Source organism: Cherax quadricarinatus, chromosome 68, assembly GCF_038502225.1.
Source record: "Cherax quadricarinatus isolate ZL_2023a chromosome 68, ASM3850222v1, whole genome shotgun sequence".
Lineage (NCBI taxonomy): Eukaryota > Metazoa > Arthropoda > Malacostraca > Decapoda > Parastacidae > Cherax > Cherax quadricarinatus.
In genome coordinates this window covers 4,426,078-4,451,914 of record NC_091359.1, presented here as the reverse complement: position 1 = coordinate 4,451,914, position 25,837 = coordinate 4,426,078, and the positions used below count along the sequence as shown (strand labels likewise).

General features: G+C 37.0%; 3 protein-coding genes across 3 annotated transcripts; 1 reads left to right on the top strand and 2 right to left on the bottom strand.

Moving 5' to 3' along the window:
- Positions 1-555: 555 nt before the first annotated feature.
- On the bottom strand, positions 556-2,671 carry LOC128697914 (protein FAM98A-like). The gene is made up of 3 exons (XM_070099492.1): positions 2,576-2,671; positions 1,612-2,032; positions 556-764 (listed from the first exon to the last, which is right to left on the bottom strand). The coding sequence occupies exons 1-2, from the start codon at positions 2,588-2,590 to the stop codon at positions 1,616-1,618; spliced, it is 432 nt and encodes a 143-aa protein (XP_069955593.1). The 5' UTR covers positions 2,591-2,671; the 3' UTR covers positions 556-764; positions 1,612-1,615.
- Positions 2,672-11,221: 8,550 nt separating this feature from the next.
- LOC138854720 (eggshell protein 1-like) lies at positions 11,222-15,333 on the bottom strand. Its single transcript, XM_070099491.1, has 3 exons — positions 15,251-15,333; positions 12,120-12,567; positions 11,222-11,348 (listed from the first exon to the last, which is right to left on the bottom strand). Exons 1-2 carry the CDS (start codon positions 15,263-15,265, stop codon positions 12,124-12,126), a joined length of 459 nt encoding a protein of 152 aa, XP_069955592.1. The 5' UTR covers positions 15,266-15,333; the 3' UTR covers positions 11,222-11,348; positions 12,120-12,123.
- A 3,903-nt stretch (positions 15,334-19,236) lies between these two features.
- On the top strand, positions 19,237-24,062 carry LOC138854719 (uncharacterized). The gene is made up of 3 exons (XM_070099490.1): positions 19,237-19,319; positions 22,170-22,533; positions 23,931-24,062. The coding sequence occupies exons 2-3, from the start codon at positions 22,234-22,236 to the stop codon at positions 23,982-23,984; spliced, it is 354 nt and encodes a 117-aa protein (XP_069955591.1). The 5' UTR covers positions 19,237-19,319; positions 22,170-22,233; the 3' UTR covers positions 23,985-24,062.
- Positions 24,063-25,837: the final 1,775 nt, after the last annotated feature.

Here is a 25,837-nt window from a genome sequence, read left to right as displayed (position 1 = left end):
CTGACCACCTTCCATAAATGCTGAGGGGCTGACCACCTTCCTTCAAGACTGAGGGATTGATCACCTTCCATCAATGCTGAGGGGCTGACCACCTTCCATAAATGCTGAGGGACTGACCACCTTCCATTAATGATGAGGGGCTGACCACCTTCCATAAATGCTGAGGGACTGACCACTTTCCATCAATGCTGAGTGGCTGACCACCTTCCATAAATGCTGAGGGACTGACCACCTTCCATAAATGCTGAGGGACTGACCACCTTCCATAAATGCTGAGGGGCTGAGAGTTTACATCAATTTGTCATTGATGTATTAAAGTGTTCTTGAACAAGCTTGTACTGGGACGACATTCTGGCTCGTGTATATGTATGTTTTTATGAATTAATCGATTAAAAAAAAATGGGGTGGTAATTTTGAAAAAAATATATTCTGATTTTTTTTTTAAATCTTGACTTTCTCAGAATTTTTTCTACATTATAATGGCTGGTAAAAAGTAATACTCTCAGAGAAATTTTAAATTTTTGTTGTTGGAAAGGTGGAGTTAAAATGATAGGGTAGAACAGGCTAGTTTATTTACATAGGGCATCGTGGAATTACAAAAAAATGATGAATATGGAAGATTAGGTAGTTTTTTGTCGTTTTTTTGACGAATCTTCAACAAACACACAAGATCAGCCAGTGTTCTTGTCGTAGCTTAGACGAACCTTCAACAAACACACAAGATCAGCCAGTGTTCTTGTCGTAGTTTCGTTGTGTTTCGTTGTCTGTAACATTAAAAAAACAACAGAACATTAAATCATCACCAACACGTAATAACAAGGGGGCCTAAATGACTACAAAATTACCCTAAATGATTCATATATATTTCAACTGACGGGATTCAATTATCTTCAACAAACCAGACAGAGAAAAAAAAAGATTGTGGGAAAATCTGACTGATTTGTAATAAGTAATAAGTAGTTGATTTCTGACAAAAGTAATGGTTGTTTTGATGTGGTGTTCCTGTGTTGTGGGTCGTTCTGACAAAAGTAATGGTTGTTTTGATGTGGTGTTCCTGTGTTGTGGGTCGTTCTGACAAAAGTAATGGTTGTTTTGATGTGGTGTTCCTGTGTTGTGGGTCGTTCTGACAAAAGTAATGGTTGTTTTGATGTGGTGTTCCTGTGTTGTGGGTCGTTCTGACAAAAGTAATGGTTGTTTTGATGTGGTGTTCCTGTGTTGTGGGTCGTTCTGACAAAAGTAATGGTTGTTTTAATGTGGTGTTCCTGTGTTGTGGGTCGTTCTGGCAAAAGTAATGGTTGTTTTGATGTGGTGTTCCTGTGTTGTGGGTCGTTCTGACAAAAGTAATGGTTGTTTTGATGTGGTGTTCCTGTGTTGTGGGTCGTTCTGACAAAAGTAATGGTTGTTTTGATGTGGTGTTCCCGTGTTGTGGGTCGTTCTGACAAAAGTAATGGTTGTTTTGATGTGGTGTTCCTGTGTTGTGGGTCGTTCTGACAAAAGTAATGGTTGTTTTGATGTGGTGTTCCTGTGTTGTGGGTCGTTCTGACAAAAGTAATGGTTGTTTTAATGTGGTGTTCCTGTGTTGTGGGTCGAGGGAGGATACACGGGGCTTACCTGATTATTTTCCGTATCCTCCATATCCACCTCCGTGTCCGCCGCCTCCATATCCGCCTCGACCACCACCGTATCCACCGCCACCATAGCCTCCACCACCATAGCCGCCACCACCTCGGCCACCACCATATCCACCACCGCCATAGCCGCCACCTCCATAGCCTCCACCGCCATAGCCGCCACCACCTCGGCCACCACCATATCCACCACCGCCATAGCCGCCACCACCATGGCCTCCACCACCATAGCCTCCGCCTCCACCATATCCACGACCTCCTCCACCGTATCCACCACCACCATGTCCACCACCACCACCATATCCACCACCACCATATCCACCACCACCACCATATCTACCACCAGGTTCAGGGGTGGCCATGGCCACAGCAGAGAAGGCGGCCACAAGCCACAAGGCCACAACCTATAAGAAAACACAAGATAAACTATTTGTTACCTCAGAACTATCACAAACCTTTATAGATTTTTAAGTAACAAACACCATCCATTAAAAAATATATAAATTTCGGTAAAGATTAGCTTAGTCAAAATATTACATATATATATATATATATATATATATATATATATATATATATATATATATATATATATATATATATATATATATATATATATATATATATATATATATTATATGTATGTATGTATATATATATCGAGAGGTGCATTTTCATGATCGTAGTGCAGTAGATAGGCTTTAAACCCCATTAACCAACAAACCAACGTTTGTAAATAACGAAAAGAGCAAATTCCGATTTTTATCAATTATGTCTAAAGATAATATTGATGTTGGAGAAGAAAATAGTGATGTTGGAGAAGATAACATTGATGCTGGAGAAGATAATATTGACGTTGGAGAAGATAATATTGATGTTGTAGAAGATAATATTGATGTTGTAGAAGATAATATTGATGTAGAGAGTGTTTTAAGAAGTAAACTTACAGTCTTGGTCACCATGATGATTCTCAGGTCACTATACTGACACCTGAACCAGCCAAGTTAACACTCTGTTGTGTGAGTGTCAGTCACCACTGTGCCACACCTGGCTCCATCACCCACTATATACTGGCACCCAGGTACACCAACACCACCATCCCCACCACCACCACCAACACAACCACCATCCCCACCACCACCACCAACACCACCATCCCCACCAGACGGGAGTGACCAGGTAATTTCTCAGAGAGAAATATGTTACGTCATCTGTCAAAACCAGTTGGCTGGAACTAAGAATCTGTCAACACCATCAAATGTTCCATTGTAGTGATATATTCCTGGATTTTTTATAAGGATTTGGCAAATAACTAATAAACTCATTAAAATGATTGATAATAGTTTTTTCCCATCACAATAATAAAAGTTAAAATTAATTTGTGATGTGTACTTTTCCATTTGTAATTTTTGGACTTAAAAAAAATATTAAATTTGTTCACTGTGTTTATACTCACAGATTTGCGTTTGTAAGAGGTTGAGTGATAACTCCTGGTCTAGATTATTAAATTTCGTAGACCAGATTCATTTTTTTTGCGGGTCACGAAGGTTCAACCATACCCAGTCATCAAACTGTGTATGCTGTTCACCTCCACCTTCACTCAATTTTCTCGACTCCTTCAGACTGCTAGAAAAAATACTTTCCACCTTTTCTGTGACTTATCTGTGATTCATCTTCCATCTATGGTACGTTGTTCCAGGTCTGTATCTTCCATCTATGGTACATTGTTCCAGGTCTGTATCTTCCATCTATGATACGTTGTTCCAGGTCAGTATCTTCCATCTATGGTACATTGTTCCAGGTCTTTATCTTCCATCTATGGTACGTTGTTCCAGGTCTGTATCTTCCATCTATGGTACATTGTTCCAGGTCTGTATCTTCCATCTATGGTACGTTGTTCCAGGTCTGTATCTTCCATCTATGGTACGTTGTTCCAGGTCTGTATCTTCCATCTATGGTACGTTATTCCAGGTCTGTATCTTCCATCTATGGTACGTTGTTCCAGGTCTGTATCTTCCATCTATGGTACATTGTTCCAGGTCTGTATCTTCCATCTATGGTACGTTGTTCCAGGTCTGTATCTTCCATCTATGGTACGTTGTTCCAGGTCTGTATCTTCCATCTATGGTACATTGTTCCAGGTCCGTATCTTCCATCTATGGTACATTGTTCCAGGTCTGTATCTTCCATCTATGGTACGTTGTTCCAGGTCTGTATCTTCCATCTATGGTACGTTGTTCCAGGTCTGTATCTTCCATCTATGGTACATTGTTCCAGGTCTGTATCTTCCATCTATGGTACATTGTTCCAGGTCTGTATCTTCCATCTATGGTACGTTGTTTCAGGTCTGTATCTTCCATCTATGGTACGTTGTTCCAGGTCTGTATCTTCCATCTATGGTACATTGTTCCAGGTCCGTATCTTCCATCTATAGTACGTTGTTCCAGGTCTGTATCTTCCATCTATGGTACATTGTTCCAGGTCTGTATCTTCCATCTATGGTACATTGTTCCAGGTCTGTATCTTCCATCTATGGTACGTTGTTCCAGATCTGTATCTTCCATCTATGGTACATTGTTCCAGGTCTTTATCTTCTATCTATGGTACGTTGTTCCAGGTCTGTATCTTCCATCTATGGTACATTGTTCCAGGTCTGTATCTTCCATCTATGGTACGTTGTTCCAGATCTGTATCTTCCATCTATGGTACGTTGGTCCAGGTCTTTATCTTCCATCTATGGTACATTGTTCCAGGTCTGTATCTTCCATCTATGGTACGTTGTTCCAGATCTGTATCTTCCATCTATGGTACATTGTTCCAGGTCTGTATCTTCCATCTATGGTACGTTGTTCCAGATCTGTATCTTCCATCTATGGTACGTTGTTCCAGATCTGTATCTTCCATCTATGGTACGTTGTTCCAGATCTGTATCTTCCATCTATGGTACATTGTTCCAGATCTTTATCTTCCATCTATGGTACGTTGTTCCAGGTCTGTATCTTCCATCTATGGTACATTGTTCCAGGTCTGTATCTTCCATCTATGGTACATTGTTCCAGGTCTTTATCTTCCATCTACTTACGTTATCACCAAAAACGCAAATAACGTTATTTACGTTCTCACAAAAATGTTATTGACGTTTTTACTGACTTTCCTAAAGGCTCCTCTCAGGGGTCTTCGACATTATGTTCGGTGCAGCTGGAGACCTGCAGTTTAGGTGCTTCTCCTGGGATATGTTCGGTATGAGGTTAACCCCCAGATCCTTTCCTTACTTCGATGTTTTGCAGTATTTTTCAGGTTGGGCTCGAACAGCCACTTACTTGACCATTCAGACTGTGTGTACACTCTCTAGATAGCACTGATCTCACTAGTTTCCCATAAGCTATAACTAACATAGAATTCGATCCCACCTGGAAGATCATCTAAATGTATTAATACATACACTTTTCAGTGCATAAATATTGAAAGTTGTGTATCTTTCAGTGTATATACACTGAAAGTGTTAGCAGACTGTTTCGTTACCTGGGTGTTAGTAGACTGTTTCGTTACCTGGGTGTTAGTAGACTGTTTCGTTACCTGGGTGTTAGCAGACTGTTTCGTTATCTGGGTGTTAGTAGACTGTTTCGTTATCTGGGTGTTAGCAGACTGTTTCGTTATCTGGGTGTTAGTAGACTGTTTCGTTACCTGGGTGTTAGCAGACTGTTTCGTTATCTGGGTGTTAGTAGACTGTTTCGTTATCTGGGTGTTAGCAGACTGTTTCGTTATCTGGGTGTTAGCAGACTGTTTCGTTACCTGGGTGTTAGCAGACTGTTTCGTTATCTGGGTGTTAGTAGACTGTTTCGTTACCTGGGTGTTAGCAGACTGTTTCGTTATCTGGGTGTTAGTAGACTGTTTCGTTATCTGGGTGTTAGCAGACTGTTTCGTTATCTGGGTGTTAGCAGACTGTTTCGTTATCTGGGTGTTAGCAGACTGTTTCGTTATCTGGGTGTTAGCAGACTGTTTCGTTATCTGGGTGTTAGCAGACTGTTTCTTTACCTGGGTGTTAGTAGACTGTTTCGTTATCTGGGTGTTAGCAGACTGTTTCGTTATCTGGGTGTTAGTAGACTGTTTCGTTATCTGGGTGTTAGTAGACTGTTTCGTTATCTGGGTGTTAGCAGACTGTTTCGTTATCTGGGTGTTAGCAGACTGTTTCGTTATCTGGGTGTTAGCAGACTGTTTCGTTATCTGGGTGTTAGCAGACTGTTTCTTTACCTGGGTGTTAGTAGACTGTTTCGTTATCTGGGTGTTAGCAGACTGTTTCGTTATCTGGGTGTTAGTAGACTGTTTCGTTATCTGGGTGTTAGTAGACTGTTTCGTTACCTGGGTGTTAGTAGACTGTTTCGTTATCTGGGTGTTAGCAGACTGTTTCGTTATCTGGGTGTTAGTAGACTGTTTCGTTATCTGGGTGTTAGCAGACTGTTTCGTTACCTGGGTGTTAGTAGACTGTTTCGTTATCTGGGTGTTAGCAGACTGTTTCGTTATCTGGGTGTTAGCAGACTGTTTCGTTATCTGGGTGTTAGCAGACTGTTTCGTTACCTGGGTGTTAGTAGACTGTTTCGTTATCTGGGTGTTAGCAGACTGTTTCGTTACCTGGGTGTTAGCAGACTGTTTCGTTACCTGGGTGTTAGCAGACTGTTTCGTTACCTGGGTGTTAGCACTGTTTCGTTACCTGGGTGTTAGCAGACGTTTCGTTACCTGGGTATTAGCAGACTGTTTCGTTACCTGGCTGTTAGCAGACTGTTTCGTTACCTGGGTGTTAGCAGACTGTTTCGTTACCTGGCTGTTAGCAGACTGTTTCGTTACCTGGGTGTTAGCAGACTGTTTCGTTACCTGGCTGTTATCAGACTGTTTCGTTACCTGGGTGTTAGCAGACTGTTTCGTTACCTGGGTGTTAGTAGACTGTTTCGTTACCTGGGTGTTAACAGTCTGTTTCGTTACCTGGGTTTTAGCACTGTTTCATTACCTGGGTGTTAGCAGTCTGTTTCGTTACCTGGGTATTAGCACTGTTTCATTACCTGGGTGTTAGCAGACGTTTCGTTACCTGGGTGTTAGCAGACTGTTTCGTTACCTGGCTGTTATCAGACTGTTTCATTACCTGGGTGTTAGCAGACTGTTTCGTTACCTGGGTGTTAGCAGACTGTTTCGTTACCTGGCTGTTATCAGACTGTTTCATTACCTGGGTGTTAGCAGACTGTTTCGTTACCTGGGTGTTAGCAGACTGTTTCGTTACCTGGCTGTTATCAGACTGTTTCATTACCTGGGTGTTAGCAGACTGTTTCGTTACCTGGGTGTTAGCAGACTGTTTCGTTACCTGGCTGTTATCAGACTGTTTCATTACCTGGGTGTTAGCAGACTGTTTCGTTACCTGGGTGTTAGCAGACTGTTTCATTACCTGGGTGTTAGCAGACTGTTTCGTTACCTGGGTGTTAGTAGACTGTTTCGTTACCTGGGTGTTAGCAGTCTGTTTCGTTACCTGGGTGTTAGCACTGTTTCATTACCTGGGTGTTAGCAGACGTTTCGTTACCTGGGTATTAGCAGACTGTTTCGTTACCTGGGTGTTAGCAGTCTGTTTCGTTACCTGGGTGTTAGCAGTCTGTTTCGTTACCTGGGTGTTAGCACTGTTTCATTACTTGGGTGTTAGCAGACTGTTTCGTTACCTTGGTGTGGGCAAACTGTTTCGTTTCATGGGTGCTAGCAGACTGTTTCGTTACCTGGGTGTTAGTAGACTGTTTCGTTACCTGGGTGTTAGTAGACTGTTTCGTTACCTGGGTGTTAGTAGACTGTTTCGTTACCTGGGTGTTAGCAGACTGTTTCGTTACCTGGGTGTTAGCAGACTGTTTCGTTACCTGGGTGTTAGCAGACTGTTTCGTTACCTGGGTGTTAGCAGACTGTTTCGTTACCTGGCTGTTATCAGACTGTTTCATTACCTGGGTGTTAGCAGACTGTTTCGTTACCTGGGTGTTAGCAGACTGTTTCGTTACCTGGCTGTTAGCAGACTGTTTCATTACCTGGGTGTTAGCAGACTGTTTCGTTACCTGGGTGTTAGTAGACTGTTTCGTTACCTGGGTGTTAGTAGACTGTTTCGTTACCTGGGTGTTAGTAGACTGTTTCGTTACCTGAGTGTTAGCAGACTGTTTCATTACCTGGGTGTTAGCAGACTGTTTCGTTACCTGGGTGTTAGCAGACTGTTTCGTTACCTGGGTGTTAGCAGACTGTTTCGTTACCTGGGTGTTAGTAGACTGTTTCGTTATCTGGGTGTTAGTAGACTGTTTCATTACCTGGGTGTTAGCAGACTGTTTCGTTACCTGGGTGTTAGCAAACTGTTTCGTTACCTGGGTGTTAGTAGACTGTTTCGTTACCTGGGTGTTAGTAGACTGTTTCGTTACCTGGGTGTTAGTAGACTGTTTCATTACCTGGGTGTTAGCAGACTGTTTCGTTACCTTGGTGTGGGCAAACTGTTTCGTTTCCTGGGTGCTAGCAGACTGTTTCGTTACCTGGGTGTTAGCAGACTGTTTCGTTACCTTGGTGTGGGCAAACTGTTTCGTTACCTGGGTGTTAGCAGACTGTTTCGTTACATGGGTGTTAGCAGACTGTTTCGTTACCTGGGTGTTAGCAGACTGTTTCGTTACCTGGGCGTTAGCACTGTTTCGTTACCTGGGTGTTAGCAGACTGTTTCGTTACCTGGGTGTTAGCAGACTGTTTCGTTACCTGGCTGTTAGCAGACTGTTTCGTTACCTGGGTGTTAGCAGACTGTTTCGTTACCTGGGTGTTAGCAGACTGTTTCGTTACCTGGCTGTTAGCAGACTGTTTCATTACCTAGGTGTTAGCAGACTGTTTCGTTACCTGGGTGTTAGTAGACTGTTTCGTTACCTGGGTGTTAGTAGACTGTTTCGTTACCTGGGTGTTAGTAGACTGTTTCGTTACCTGAGTGTTAGCAGACTGTTTCATTACCTGGGTGTTAGCAGACTGTTTCGTTACCTGGGTGTTAGCAGACTGTTTCGTTACCTGGGTGTTAGCAGACTGTTTCGTTACCTGGGTGTTAGTAGACTGTTTCGTTATCTGGGTGTTAGTAGACTGTTTCATTACCTGGGTGTTAGCAGACTGTTTCGTTACCTGGGTGTTAGCAAACTGTTTCGTTACCTGGGTGTTAGTAGACTGTTTCGTTACCTGGGTGTTAGTAGACTGTTTCGTTACCTGGGTGTTAGTAGACTGTTTCATTACCTGGGTGTTAGCAGACTGTTTCGTTACCTTGGTGTGGGCAAACTGTTTCGTTTCCTGGGTGCTAGCAGACTGTTTCGTTACCTGGGTGTTAGCAGACTGTTTCTTTACCTTGGTGTGGGCAAACTGTTTCGTTACCTGGGTGTTAGCAGACTGTTTCGTTACCTGGGTGTTAGCAGACTGTTTCGTTACCTGGGTGTTAGCAGACTGTTTCGTTACCTGGGTGTTAGCAGACTGTTTCGTTACCTGGGTGTTAGCAGACTGTTTCGTTACCTGGGTGTTAGCAGACTGTTTCGTTACCTGGCTGTTAGCAGACTGTTTCGTTACCTGGGTGTTAGCAGACTGTTTCGTTACCTGGGTGTTAGTAGACTGTTTCGTTACCTGGGTGTTAGCAGACTGTTTCGTTACCTGGGTGTTAGTAGACTGTTTCATTACCTGGGTGTTAGCAGACTGTTTCGTTACCTGGGTGTTAGCAGACTGTTTCGTTACCTGGGTGTTAGCAGACTCTTTCTATATACTTGATCAGATGAAGGCTCCACGCTGGTGCTGCATACTCCATGACAGGCTTAACATATGTCGTTTAGAGAATCCTAAAAGTCTCTTTAAAGAATCAGGTGATAGGTTGGGTGTGATGCTCACTCCATGACCTCTTTTCACGAGCGATATCTAGACTAACATTCCAGTACTTTTAATAAAATTTGACAAATTAGAACATTCACAGCCCAAAGACTAATTTAAACTTTGCACCAATTAAACCAGTTTTGAAGAATTACTAAATTGTAATAAATACTTGTCAGTGCTCGTGGAGACAGGAACACAACAGGGTGATTGATCCGTATATTTCGACCCCCTTCTGGGATCCTCTTCAGGTTGCGTATCTACTGAAGAGGATCCCAGAAGGAGGTCGAAATATACATATCAGTCAGCTTCCTGTGTTTCTATCTCCATGTGAGTTATTACTCAAAACTAGTCTTAAAATTTATAGCCAAACTGAAGAGGTATTCTGTAGTTATCTCAGAAATCAGTTCCCCAAAATACAATAACATTAAGTTTGAAGCCGCTCAGAAGTTGCATTCTCAAGGTATCGGGATATAGGTTTGATGCCAATCTAAAGAGGAACTCAAAAATTATTTAATCATAACTAGTATTTATTGAATATTTAATAAAAATATTAATTTTAGGCCCACACATTCCAGTAACCAAGGTTTATAAATTTTTTTTAAGGCCTTGGATACATGACATACAAATTTATTATTGTGGCCTAGATGGCAGGTACAATACAACAATGCAACAGGTACAATACAACAATGCAACAGGTACAATACAACAATGCAACAGGTACAATACAACAATACAACAGGTACAATACAACAATGCAACATTTGAGAATCTTTATTGAGGAAATGTTTAGCCATCCAGTGGATTCTTCAGTCCAAAGAAAGATAAGGAGAATGAGGTAATCAGTCCCTCAGTCTCAAGTCACTGTGTTCCATGAACCTTTTACTGGTTATAGTTCATCATTGTTGAACATTTGAAGCTGATCGGATAACATGTTCACAAGTTAACCACGAAAACATTTAGAAGAAGTTAGTTCAAGAGAAGGACACTGTACTTAGAGGTAATAACTCGGCCTATAATAACTGGATAACTTAAACTTGACGAGATGGAAACGTGTCAGCTGTGACGATACGTATTTCCCTGAGCTAAGGTTAGAGAAACTAAGGTATTTCTAACTAGTCTTGTTGAACATTAATTTAGATCACCTAGTACAAGTAAGATCATTAACTAGTCTTCCCAGTGGGGTGATAGAGGTTGGGACCTTGGGTGGCTTTGGGAGGAGACTGGACAAATATATGAGTGGGAGGGGCTGGGTTTGATTGGTGTCAAGGGGTACGGGAGTTATTTCTTGAGTAGCTTTAGGTAGATGTCGTTTTGATAAGGACCTGCCTCGTATGGGCCAGTAGGCCTTCTGCAGTGTTCCTACATTCTTATGTTCTTATGTTAGTAAAAATTAATGTACGTGACACAGAGCTGACTCAATACTTGAGTGGCAAAGTCCATTTGAGAGTTGATTAAAACTCAATTTCCTTCAATTTCATAATGTATGACACTAAAGGTTGACTTCTGGTTCAAGTTACTCAACCACAAATAAATAAAACTCTTGTTTCTGTTTACCCTCTTTATTTTCCGTTATTTATCTTTATTTCCTCTTTATTTCCCCACGTCTATTATTTAATTTTCAAACAAGGACCACAGCCCAAAAATTCTCCAGTTTTCCCACATACACATATAATTTTTGTTATTGTCCACATCAGGAAAGTAATGAAACATCACGTCAGTAAACATATTGATTTATTTATACGGAAGATCGTAGCAACAAGACAACAAAGAAGACCAGCAACGGGACCAGAAACGAGACCACAGTGGCCCTGTCCACAGTCTAGGGTAGTTGTTGGCCGGGACCTGGAAACATACAACAGAGACATGTCAGATATCAACTCTGTGCGTAATGGATTTTAGTTCACCTAAGTATTTTAGTAATTTCAAAGTGATGTGGACAGGAGGCACTGACTGAAAAATCTCCAGCTGGATGAAGACAAAGATTCAGTGTCATGACACTGTGTCATGACACTGTGTCATGACACTGTGTCACATGGAGTGTAGAAGTTGTGTGTTTGCGAGGCCAACAGACCACATGATATAGTGCCAACAGGCTACATGATATAGTGCCAACAGACTACATGATATAGTGCCAACAGACTACATGATATAGTGCCAACAGACTACATGATATAGTGCCAACAGATTACATGATATACTTCCAACAGACTACATGATATAGTGCCAACAGACTAAATTATATAGTGCCAACAGACTACATGATATAGTGCCAACAGACCACATGATATAGTGCCAACAGACTACATGATATAGTGCCAACAGACTAAATTATATAGTGCCAACAGACTACATGATATAGTGCCAACAGACCACATGATATAGTGCCAACAGACTACATGATATAGTGCCAACAGACTACATGATATAGTGCCAACAGACCACATGATATAGTGCCAACAGACTAAATTATATAGTGCCAACAGACTACATGATATAGTGCCAACAGACTACATGATATAGTGCCAACAGACTACATGATATAGTGCCAACAGACCACATGATATAGTGCCAACAGACCACATGGAGACTGTTCTTAAAAAGGGTACAACTTACCATATCATTTTCCGTATCCACCACCGTAGCCTCCGCCATGTCCACCACCGCCACGGCCGCCACCATATCCACCGCCACCGTAGCCGCCGCCGCCATATCCACCGCCACCGTAGCCGCCACCTCCGTACCCACCACCGCCACGGCCGCCTCCATATCCACCGCCACCATAGCCGCCGCCGCCATGTCCGCCGCCACCATATCCTCCTCGGCCACCTCCATATCCACCACCACCATAGCCGCCGCCACCATAGCCTCCGCCGCCATGTCCGCCGCCACCATATCCTCCTCGGCCGCCTCCATATCCACCACCACCACCACCACCACCACCATATCCACCACCACCACCATATCCACCACCACCACCATATCCACCACCACCACCATATCTACCACCAGGTATGGGAGTGGCCATGGCAGACAATGCTACCATTAGCAACATTGCAATAACCTGGGAAATAAAGCACATCATAAAAATAAACCTCATTATAACAATTAAAGATAATTATAACAATCAATAAATAATGTTATTTTTGCTTTATTTAAAACAAACAAAAATTCTTATTTACTGAGACATAAAACAGTTTTAAGATTTATTTGTAAAACTTATTATTAATAAAGATCTTAATTAAAGACTCATAATAAAGTATATTATTGTTTTAGTTTTAGTTAAAACTGGAAAATAATTTATAACACCAGAAGATTATAACTTTTGTTATAACTTGTTAAATGTACATTAGTGCTTTTGTTAGTTACTAAGTTAATGTTCATAAACTAACTTGTTAGTTACTAAGTTAATGTTCATAAACTAACTTGTTAGTTACTAAGTTAATGTTCATAAACTAACTTGTTAGTTACTAAGTTAATGTTCATAAACTAACTTGTTAGTTACTAAGTTAATGTTCATAAACTAACTTGTTAGTTACTAAGTTAATGTTCATAAACTAACTTGTTAGTTACTAAGTTAATGTTCATAAACTAACTTGTTAGTTACTAAGTTAATGTTCATAAACTAACTTGTTAGTTACTAAGTTAATGTTCATAAACTAACTTGTTAGTTACTAAGTTAATGTTCATAAACTAACTTGTTAGTTACTAAGTTAATGTTCATAAACTAACTTGTTAGTTACTAAGTTAATGTTCATAAACTAACTTGTTAGTTACTAAGTTAATGTTCATAAACTAACTTGTTAGTTACTAAGTTAATGTTCATAAACTAACTTGTTAGTTACTAAGTTAATGTTCATAAACTAACTTGTTAGTTACTAAGTTAATGTTCATAAACTAACTTGTTAGTTACTAAGTTAGTTAATGTTCATAAACTAACTTGTTATTTACTAAGTTAGTTGATGTTTGTAAACTAACTTGTTAGTTACTAAGTTAATGTTCATAAACTAACTTGTTAGTTACTAAGTTAATGTTCATAAACTAACTTGTTAGTTACTAAGTTAATATTCATAAACTAACTTGTTAGTTACTAAGTTAATGTTCATAAACTAACTTGTTAGTTACTAAGTTAATGTTCATAAACTAACTTGTTAGTTACTAAGTTAATGTTCATAAACTAACTTGTTAGTTACTAAGTTAATGTTCATAAACTAACTTGTTAGTTACTAAGTTAGTTGATGTTTGTAAACTAACTTGTTAGTTACTAAGTTAATGTTCATAAACTAACTTGTTAGTTACTAAGTTAATGTTCATAAACTAACTTATTAGTTACTAAGTTAGTTGATGTTTGTAAACTAACTTGTTAGTTACTAAGTTAATGTTCATAAACTAACTTGTTAGTTACTAAGTTAATGTTCATAAACTAACTTGTTAGTTACTAAGTTAATGTTCATAAACTAACTTATTAGTTACTAAGTTAGTTGGTGTTTGTAAACTAACTTGTTAGTTACTAAGTTAATGTTCATAAACTAACTTGTTAGTTACTAAGTTAATGTTCATAAACTAACTTGTTAGTTACTAAGTTAATGTTCATAAACTAACTTATTAGTTACTAAGTTAGTTGATGTTTGTAAACTAACTTGTTAGTTACTAAGTTAATGTTCATAAACTAACTTGTTAGTTACTAAGTTAATGTTCATAAACTAACTTGTTAGTTACTAAGTTAATGTTCATAAACTAACTTATTAGTTACTAAGTTAGTTGGTGTTTGTAAACTAACTTGCTAGTTACTAAGTTAATGTTCATAAACTAACTTGTTAGTTACTAAGTTAATGTTCATAAACTAACTTGTTAGTTACTAAGTTAATGTTCATAAACTAACTTGTTAGTTACTAAGTTAATGTTCATAAACTAACTTGTTATTTACTAAGTTAATGTTCATAAACTAACTTGTTAGTTACTAAGTTAATGTTCATAAACTAACTTGTTAGTTACTAAGTTAATGTTCATAAACTAACTTGTTAGTTACTAAGTTAGTTGATGTTTGTAAACTAACTTGTTAGTTACTAAGTTAATGTTCATAAACTAACTTGTTAGTTACTAAGTTAATGTTCATAAACTAACTTGTTAGTTACTAAGTTAATGTTCATAAACTAACTTGTTAGTTACTAAGTTAATGTTCATAAACTAACTTGTTAGTTACTAAGTTAATCTTCATGAACTAACTTGTTAGTTACTAAGTTAGTTGATGTTTGTAAACTAACTTGTTAGTTACTAAGTTAATGTTCATAAACTAACTTGTTAGTTACTAAGTTAATGTTCATAAACTAACTTGTTAGTTACTAAGTTAATGTTCATAAACTAACTTGTTAGTTACTAAGTTAATGTTCATAAACTAACTTGTTAGTTACTAAGTTAATGTTCATAAACTAACTTGTTAGTTACTAAGTTAATATTCATAAACTAACTTGTTAGTTACTAAGTTAATGTTCATAAACTAACTTATTAGTTACTAAGTTAATGTTCATAAACTAACTTGTTAGTTACTAAGTTAGTTGATGGTTGTTCATAAACTTTGAAGTGTTTTCAATAATGACTCAAGATAATATTGATGTTGTAGGAGATAATATTGATGCTGGAGAAGATAATATTGATGTTGTACAAGATAATATTGATGTTGTAGAAGATAATATTGATGTTGTAGAAGATAATATTGATGTAGAGAGTGTTTTAAGAAGTAAACTTACAGTCTTGGTCACCATGATGATTCTCAGGTCACTATACTGACACCTGAACCAGCCAAGTTAACACTCTGTTGTGTGAGTGTCAGTCACCACTGTGCCACACCTGGCTCCATCACCCACTATATACTGGCACCCAGGTACACCAACCAGCCCATCCCCACCACCACCACCTCCACCACCACCACTATCAGTAGCAGGAGATGACCCAGCACGAGCCTCTAACAATGACTTCATCACCAAACCAGAACAACGTTACCCAAGTCTTTCAGAGTTGACATCACTCCATTGTCCAATCTTCACACTTGAAAAAATTGAACAGATAATGGTAATTTCTAATCAGATTTAAAAGCAGAAATCCGTAATACATATGATAAAAAAATATTCCAGTATAAAAATTACTATTATTACTACATCAGCGATTTCGTGTTCTTACGTTCACATTTTCGGAGAAGTTAGAAAGAAAAATCAAGTTCTGAATATTTTATAGGTTCTTAGTTTTAAGTTTAATCATGAGAGGAAATTAGGAAGGTAGGAGGAATATTTACCTAGGCTAAGGGTCTTAAGAAGGTAAGAGCACTGCGGTAGGCTTACTGACCTATGTGTGTACACCGTGCACTACTAGCCCATGATAGTGGACTATGCAGCTTTAATTAAAGATCCGCATGTTACCAACAAATCACCTGGAAATCCATGGAAAGCAAAAATTGAAAGATAAAAGCTTTCTCGGTAGCAGTAAGAGCATAGGTAGATTGATCAAAGAGAGAGAGAGACGATTGTGATCTCAGGCTTATTTCTACACACACGCACACACACACACACACACACACACACACACACACACACACACACACACACACACACACACACACACACACACACACACACACACACACACACAAACACACACAAACACACAAACAGTGCCAAAGTACTACAAAGAAACAGTGGTGGATATGGAATGTGTTTAACGATGAATTAACGAAGAATAGAGACACCAAGAGAACTAATTAATTTCTTGCCAGCAAATCAAAAGAGAAACACACTCCCTGTGTGAGGATCCAGAGTGACTGTAATACACGGTGACTGTGACACACAGTCAGCAACACTCAATCTGAGTTGTGAAAAAAATGATTGGGAAACAGGTGAAGATATTTTCCTCACTCGTACGAGTGAGGACGATTACTGCAATATATTAGTAATAAATTTTGTGATAGTTATTAGTAAAGTTGCTAGTAAAGTTATCAGTAAAGCTTTGAGTAAAGTCATCAGTAAAGTTATCAAAAAAGTTATTAGTAATGTTATCTTGAAAGTTATCAGTAAGGTTATTAGCAAAATTAACAGTAAGGTTATCAGTAAAGTTATTAGTAAAGTTATCTTGAAAGTTATCAGTAAGGTTATTAGCAAAATTAACAGTAAGGTTATCAGTAAAGTTATTAGTAAAGTTATCTTGAAAGTTATCAGTAAGATTATTAGCAAAATTAACAGTAAGGTTACCAGTAAAGTTATTAGTAAAGTTATCTTGAAAGTTATCAGTAAGGTTATTAGCAAAATTAACAGTAAGGTTATCAGTAAAGTTATTAGTAAAGTTATCTTGAAAGTTATCAGTAAGGTTATTAGCAAAATTAACAGTAAGGTTATCAGTAAAGTTATTAGTAAAGTTATCTTGAAAGTTATCAGTAAGGTTATTAGCAAAATTAACAGTAAGGTTACCAGTAAAGTTATTAGTAAAGTTATCTTGAAAGTTATCAGTAAGGTTATTAGCAAAATTAACAGTAAGGTTACCAGTAAAGTTATTAGTAAAGTTATCATTTAATGTTAACATAGATTCGGAATACCCTCAGTGAATGTTAATTTCATACAGTATATTATAGTCTGTCAGCAAAGGATGACACAGTGCTATCATTTACGTATCTCTCTATGTCAGGCAAGAGGGTGAGGTAAAGAATAAGAGGGAATATTGTGTCTTGAGGAACAGAGCTTCTCACTGTGCCAGTCTCTGAACTAACTGGATGTTGTTACTCTTTGACATCCATTTGTAGGGAAGTTTGAAATCACTGTGAAAGCTTTTAAGATAATTCATTTTGCACGGATTTTGATTACTATAACACGGTGATTAGACGTGTCAAGGTGCAGACTGTGTGTACTACGTCTGCATTGTGTGTGTGTGTGTGTGTGTGTGTGTGTGTGTGTGTGTGTGTGTGTACTCATCTATTTGTACTCACCTATTTGTACTCACCTATTTGTGGTTACAGGTGTCGAGATATAGCTCCTGGCCCCGCCACTTCACTGATTGCTTCTAGGTCCTCTCTCCTTGTTCCAAGAGGTTTATCACGCCTCGTCTTAAAACTATGTATGGTTCCTGCCTCCACTACGTCATTTGCCAGACTATTACACTTCCTAACAACTCCTTGACAGAAGAAATACTTCCTAACACATCTTTGACTCATATGAGCCTTAAACTTCCAATTGTGACCCCAAGTTTCTGTGTCCCATCTCTTGAACATCCTGTCTCTGTCCACCTTGTCAATATTCGCAGTATTTTGTATGTCGTTATCATGTCTCCCCTAACCCTCCTGTCCTCCAGTGTCGTCAGGCCGATTTCCCTTAACCTTTCTTAGTAGGATATACCCCCTAGCTCTGGAACTAGCCTTATTGCAAACCTTTGCACTTTCTCTAATTTCTTGACGTGCTTCAACAGGTGCGGGTTCCAAACTGGTGCAGCATACTGCAGTATGGGCCTGATGTACACGGTGTGCAGAGTCTTGGACGATTCCTTACTGCGTGTGTGTGTACTCACCTATTTGTACTCACCTATTTGTGGTTGCAGGTGTCGATTCATAGCTCCTGGCCCCGCCTCTTCACTGATTGCTACTAGGTCCACTCTCTCCCTGCTCCATGAGCTTTATCATACCTCGTCTTAAAACTATGTATGGTTCCCGCCTCCACTACATCACTTTCTAGGCTATTCCACTGCCTGACAACTCTATGACCGAAGAAATACTTCCTAACATCCCTTTGACTCATCTGAGTATTCAACTTCCAATTGTGACCTCTTGTTTCTGTGTCCCATCTCTGGAACATCCTGTCTTTGTCCACCTTGACTATTCCGCGCAATATTTTCTAAGTCGTTATCATGTCTCCCCTGACCCTCCTGTCCTCCAGTGTCGTCAGGCCGATTTCCCTTAACCTTTGTTAGCTCTGGGACTAATCTTGTTGCAAACCTTTGCACTTTCTCTAATTTCTTGACTTGCTTGACCAGGTGTGGATTCTAAACTGGTGCTGCATACTCCAGTATGGGCCTGACGTATATGGTATACAGAGTCTTGAACGATTCCTTACTGAGGTATCGGAACGCTATCCTTAGGTTTGCCAGGCGCCCGTATGCTGCAGCAGTTATCTGACTGATGTGCGCCTCAGGAGATATGCTCGGTGTGTGTGTGTGTGTGTGTGTGTGTGTGTGTGTGTGTGTGTGTGTGTGTGTGTGTGTGTGTGTGTGTGTGTGTGTGTGTGTGTGTGTGTGTCTGTGTGTGTGTCTGTGTGTGTGTCTGTGTGTGTGTATTTCATTCAATTCTTGTTATCTTGCTGTCTTGCTATCTTAATTTTCTGTAAAGATGATCCACTGGAAACCAAAACAAAAATATATTTTTTTAACCATGACACAACGTTATTAAAAGATTCTTTTTCAACTTGGATTTGTAAAGCTCTCGTAGTGCAGATTATATCCCTTAAGAGGGAGGAGGAGGTTAATATTCACAACATGGAGAACTCTAATCATTGTGTCATATTACGATTTCCGGAAAATGGGTCTTGATAAATGATGGGGTAATATGTCTTTGTGAGATACTGCCTCGTCATGTCTTCTGATGTTGTTGCTGGTGGAGGGGATGGTGGTTGTGTTGGTGGTGGTGGTGGTGGTGGGGATGGGCTGGTTGGTGTACCTGGGTGCCAGTATATAGTGGGTGATGGAGCCAGGTGTGGCACAGTGGTGACTGACACTCACACAACAGAGTGTTAACTTGGCTGGTTCAGGTGTCAGTATAGTGACCTGAGAATCATCATGGTGACCAAGACTGTAAGTTTACTTCTTGAAACACTCTCTACATCAATATTATCTTCTACAACATCAATATTATCTTCTCCAGCATCAATATTATCTTCTACAACATCAATATTATCTTCTACAACATCAATATTATCTTCTACAACATCAATATTATCTTCTACAACATCAATATTATCTTCTACAACATCAATATTATCTTCTACAACATCAATATTATCTTCTACAACATCAATATTATCTTCTACAACGTCAATATTATCTTCTACAACATCAATATTATCTTCTACAACATCAATATTATCTTCTACAACATCAATATTATCTTCTACAACATCAATATTATCTCCTACAACATCAATATTATCTCCTACAGCATCAATATTATCTTCTCCAGCATCAATATTATCTCCTACAACATCAATATTATATCTTCTATAACATCAATATTATCTCCTACAACATCAATATTATCTCCTACAACATCAATATTATCTCCTACAACATCAATATTATCTCCTTCAACATCGATATTATCTCCTACAACATCAATATTATCTCCTACAACATCAATATTATCTTGAGTCATTATTGAAAACACTTCAAAGTTTATGAACAAGCATCAACTAACTTAGTAACTAACAAATTAGTTAACAAACATCAACTAACTTAGTAACTAACAAGTTAGTTTATGAACATTAACTTAGTAACTAACAAGTTAGTTTACAAACATCAACTAACTTAGTAACTAACAAATTAGTTAACAAACATCAACTAACTTAGTAAAGTAACTAACAAGTTAGTTTACAAACATCAACTAACTTAGTAACTAACAAGTTAGTTTATGAACATTAACTTAGTAACTAACAAGTTAGTTTATGAACATTAACTTAGTAACTAACAAGTTAGTTTACAAACATCAACTAACATAGTAACTAACAAGTTAGTTTACAAACATCAACTAACTTAGTAACTAACAAGTTAGTTTATGAACATTAACTTAGTAACTAACAAGTTAGTTTACAAAAATCAACTAACTTAATAACTAACAAGTTAGTTTACAAACATCAACTAACTTAGTAACTAAGAAGTTAGTTTATGAACATTAACTTAATAACTAACAAGTTAGATTACAAACATCAACTAACTTAGCAACTAAGAAGTTAGTTTATGAACATTAACTTAGTAACTAACAAGTTAGTTTACAAACATCGACTAACTTAGTAACTAACAAGTTAGTTTACAAACATCAACTAACTTAGTAACCAACAAGTTAGTTTATGAACATTAACTTAGTAACTAACAAGTTAGTTTATGAACATTAACTTAGTAACTAACAAGTTAGTTTATGAACATTAACTTAGGAACTAACAAGTTAGTTTACAAACACCAACTAACTTAGTAACTAACAAGTTAGTTTATGAACATTAACTTAATAACTAACAAGTTAGTTTACAAACATCAACTAACTTAGTAACTAACAAGTTAGTTTAAGAACATTAACTTAGTAACTAACAAGTTAGTTTACAAACATCAACTAACTTAGTAACTAACAAGTTAGTTTATGAACATTAATTTAGTAACTAACAAGTTAGTTTACAAACATCAACTAACTTAGTAACTAACAAGTTAGTTTAAGAACATTAACTTAGTAACTAACAAGTTAGCTTACAAACATCAACTAACTTAGTAACTAACGAGTTAGTTTACAAACATCAACTAACTTAGTAACTAACAAATAAGTTTACAAACATCAACTAACTTAGTAACTAACAAGTTAGTTTACAAACTTCAACTAACTTAGTAACTAACAAGTTAGTTTACAAACATCAACTAACTTAGTAACTAACAAGTTAGTTTATGAACATTAACTTAGTAACTAACAAGTTAGTTTATGAACATTAACTTAGTAACTAACAAGTTAGTTTATGAATATTAACTTAGTAACTAACAAGTTAGTTTATGAACATTAACTTAGTAACTAACAAGTTAGTTTATGAATATTAACTTAGTAACTAACAAGTTAGTTTATGAACATTAACTTAGTAACTAACAAGTTAGTTTATGAACATTAACTTAGTAACTAACAAGTTAGTTTATGAACATTAACTTAGTAACTAACAAGTTAGTTTATGAACATTAACTTAGTAACTAACAAGTTAGTTTATGAACATTAACTTAGTAACTAACAATTTAGTTTATGAACATTAACTTAGTAACTAACAAGTTAGTTTATGAACATTAACTTAGTAACTAACAAGTTAGTTTATGAACATTAACTTAGTAACTAACAAGTTAGTTTATGAACATTAACTTAGTAACTAACAAGTTAGTTTATGAACATTAACTTAGTAACTAACAAGTTAGTTTATGAACATTAACTTAGTAACTAACAAGTTAGTTTAAGAACATTAACTTAGTAACTAACAAGTTAGTTTAAGAACATTAACTTAGTAACTAACAAGTTAGTTTATGAACATTAACTTAGTAACTAACAAGTTAGTTTATGAACATTAACTTAGTAACTAACAAGTTAGTTTATGAACATTAACTTAGTAACTAACAAAAGCACTAATGTACATTTTACAAGTTATAACAAAAGTTATAATCTTCTGGTCTGTTATAAATTATTTTCCAGTTTTAACTAAAACTAAAACAATAATATACTTTATTATGAGTCTTTAATTAAGATCTTTATTAATAATAAGTTTTACAAATAAATCTTAAAACTCTTTTATGTCTCAGTAAAGAAGAATTTTTGTTTGTTTTAAATAAAGCAAAAATAACATTATTTATTGATTGTTATAATTATCTTTAATTGTTATAATGAGGTTTATTTTTATGATGTGCTTTATTTCCCAGGTTATTGCAATGTTGCTAATGGTAGCATTGTCTGCCATGGCCACTCCCATACCTGGTGGTAGATATGGTGGTGGTGGTGGATATGGTGGTGGTGGTGGATATGGTGGTGGTGGTGGATATGGTGGTGGTGGTGGTGGTGGTGGTGGATATGGAGGCGGCCGAGGAGGATATGGTGGCGGCGGACATGGCGGCGGAGGCTATGGCGGCGGCGGCTATGGTGGTGGTGGATATGGAGGTGGCCGAGGAGGATATGGTGGCGGCGGACATGGCGGCGGCGGCTATGGTGGCGGTGGATATGGAGGCGGCGGCGGGCGAGGAGGATATGGTGGTGGTGGTGGATATGGTGGATATGGAAAATAAGATGGTAAGTTCAACACACACACACACACACACACACACACATATATATATATATATATATATATATATATATATATATATATATATATATATATATATATATATATATATATATATATATATATATATATATATATATATATATATATATATATATATGTATATATATATATATATATATATATATATATATATATATATATATATATATATATATTTGATATCCATCTTAGAAATCAAAGAATTTCTTTGAAATTAGCTAATCTAGAACTCAAAGTAATTATAGTCTTGATGACTATCGTGCAGTGGTTAGATCTAGATTCTAAGAAACTGAGTTAGCTCTTGTTCCTCACATCTAACAAAGTATCGACATTTGTAAAAGCCTTTCTCTAATGACTAACAAACTAACTAAATCAGTGATGTCTTATGTTTCTAACCTCTAACAAACTAACTGAGTCAGTGTAAGCATATGTCTCTAATATCTAACAAACTAACTAGATCTTGTCTCTAACATCACATATACTAACCAAATTTTGTTTCTAACATCTAACAAACTAACCAAATCTTGTCTCTAACATCTAGCAAACTAACTAAATCTTGTCTCTATCATCTAACAAACTAACCAAATTTTGTATCTAACATTTAACAAATTTACCTAACTAACATCTAGCAAACTAACTAAATCTTGTCTCTATCATCTAACAAACTAACCAAATTTTGTATCTAACATTTAACAAATTAACCAAACTAACATCTAGCAAACTAACTAAATCTTGTCTCTATCATTTAACAAACTAACCAAATTTTGTATCTAACATTTAACAAATTAACCAAACTAACATCTAGCAAACTAACTAAATCTTGTCTCTATCATCTAACAAACTAACCAAATTTTGTATCTAACATTTAACAAATTAACCAAACTAACATCTAGCAAACTAACTAAATCTTGTCTCTATCATCTAACAAACTAACCAAATTTTGTATCTAACATTTAACAAATTAACCAAACTAACATCTAGCAAACTAACTAAATCTTGTCTCTATCATTTAACAAACTAACCAAATTTTGTATCTAACATTTAACAAATTAACCAAACTAACATCTAGCAAACCAACTAAATCTTGTCTCTATCATCTAACAAACTAACCAAATTTTGTATCTAACATTTAACAAATTAACCAAACTAACATCTAGCAAACTAACTAAATCTTGTCTCTATCATCTAGCAAACTAACCAAATGTTGCTACTAACATCTAAAAAAGTCACTAAATCTTGTATCTAACATCGAACAAACTAACTAAATCTTGTATTTAACATCTAACAAACTAACTAAATCTTCTAGCATCTAACAAATTAATTCTTCCTAACATATAATCTATTTCTGTATATATTTCAGAGCATCACCGGAAGATACAGCGAGATGCCAAGATTTCAACCTCAGGAATTTTGAGCTCTGTATTTCCCCGTGTGAATAAATTTTTAATAATTTTGTGGTACTTTTTATTAACTAAAAAAATCGACTTGTGTAATACGTAATGATAATAAATTTTCGAATTTATTCGCCTGTATTTCATTATCTCGTGAGTATTATCTTCAGTAACTCAGTAATGTATTCTTCTATTTTCTTACTAGATCTTGTTCGTGTTTATTTCCTCTTATCTCCATGGGAAAGTGGAACAGAATTCTTCCTCCGTAAGCCATACGTGACATAAGAGGTGACTAAAATGCCAGGAACAAGGGGCTGGTAACCCCATCGCCTGGAAGGGGAGGGAGGATAATGGTGTACAAAAAGGGGACTCTTGATTCAAGGTCTTGGAGCTACCAGTTTTAAACTGGGTGACTGAGAGTGATTAATATTTTAGTGACTGGTGGAGCAGATCAAGACCTGGTGACGTCATCACAGATAACAGTATAAAAGTGGCAAGAGAGAGAGAGGCTGAGTCAGTCTGAGCTGGACTCGCTAACAGTCAACAATGTTTAAGGCTGTAAGATATTAAAACTCTCAGCATCATTTAAGCTGCTTTTTAGGATACATCAATAACTCACTACATCAAACTAAATTATAATACACACAACTCACTATATCATGTAAACTAATTTCTATGACGTCTCCTAACTCACTACATCAAAATAAACTAACTTGTAAGACACTTAATAACTCACCACATCAAAACAACTCATTAAGTCACTTAGTAAACATTTCTAATTTTGTCTAAGTTATCACTTAATTATTAGACTTAAAACTTTGTAATGTATTTCTCAGGTGATCGCTGTGTTGTCCATCTTCCTGCTGGTGGCCTCTGCCATGGCCAGCCCCATGCCCGAACCTGGCTATCGTAGGGGATACGGAGGTGGATATGGCCATGGTGGCGGTGGATATGGTGGATACGGAGGTGGTTATGGAGGTGGATACGGTCACGGTGGCCGTGGAGGTGGATATGGAGGCTATGGTGGCTATGGACACGGTCGGTAAAGACAGCTCTCGAAAGATTATATCCAGAATCTCACCTGGAACATATGTTTTTAGACACGTTTCTCCTTACAAATTGTAAACAACGATCATAGAATTATACGTTTGCATATTTTAGAACAATAAAATTATTTTTTATTATTTCTGTGTTTTTATTGCTCACGTCAATACAAAGACAAATATACAGTCTATCGTAGAAAGCTGAATGTATATCTATCTTACCAAACTGAATGTGTGATCTATCTTATCAAGCTGAATGTATAATGTTGCCTATTAACATGAATGTATAATCTATCTTACTAAGCTTAATGCAAAATCTGTGGTAGTAAGCTGACTGTATAATCTTGCTTAGAATAGAGATATCGCAAGCTTGCTTCTCCCTATCATTAGTAATCTTAATCTTTGCATATCCCATCTTCAATGGGAAAGAAAGTATATTATAGGGTAGATTATTATAGAAAGGACAGGTTGCTTAGTGAGGGTAGATTATTATAGAAAGGACAGGTTACTTAGTGAGGGTAGATTATTATAGAAAGGACAGGTTACTTAGTGAGGGTAGATTATTATAGAAAGGACAGGTTACTTAGTGAGGGTAGATTATTATAGAAAGGACAGGTTACTTAGTGAGGGTAGATTATTATAGAAAGGACAGGTTACTTAGTGAGGGTAGATTATTATAGAAAGGACAGGTTACTTAGTGAGGGTAGATTATTATAGAAAGGACAGGTTACTTAGTGAGGGTAGATTATTATAGAAAGGACAGGTTACTTAGTGAGGGTAGATTATTATAGAAAGGACAGGTTACTTAGTGAGGGTAGATTATTATAGAAAGG

Bases quoted from the DNA above. Each gene is read 5' to 3' on its own strand.
- LOC138854719 (XM_070099490.1), top strand. From the start codon at position 22,234: ATGGTGGTGGTGGTGGATATGGTGGTGGTGGTGGATATGGTGGTGGTG. The intron at 22,534-23,930 runs GTAAGTTCAACA...TATATATTTCAG, and splicing joins TGGATATGGAAAATAAGATG to AGCATCACCGGAAGATACAG.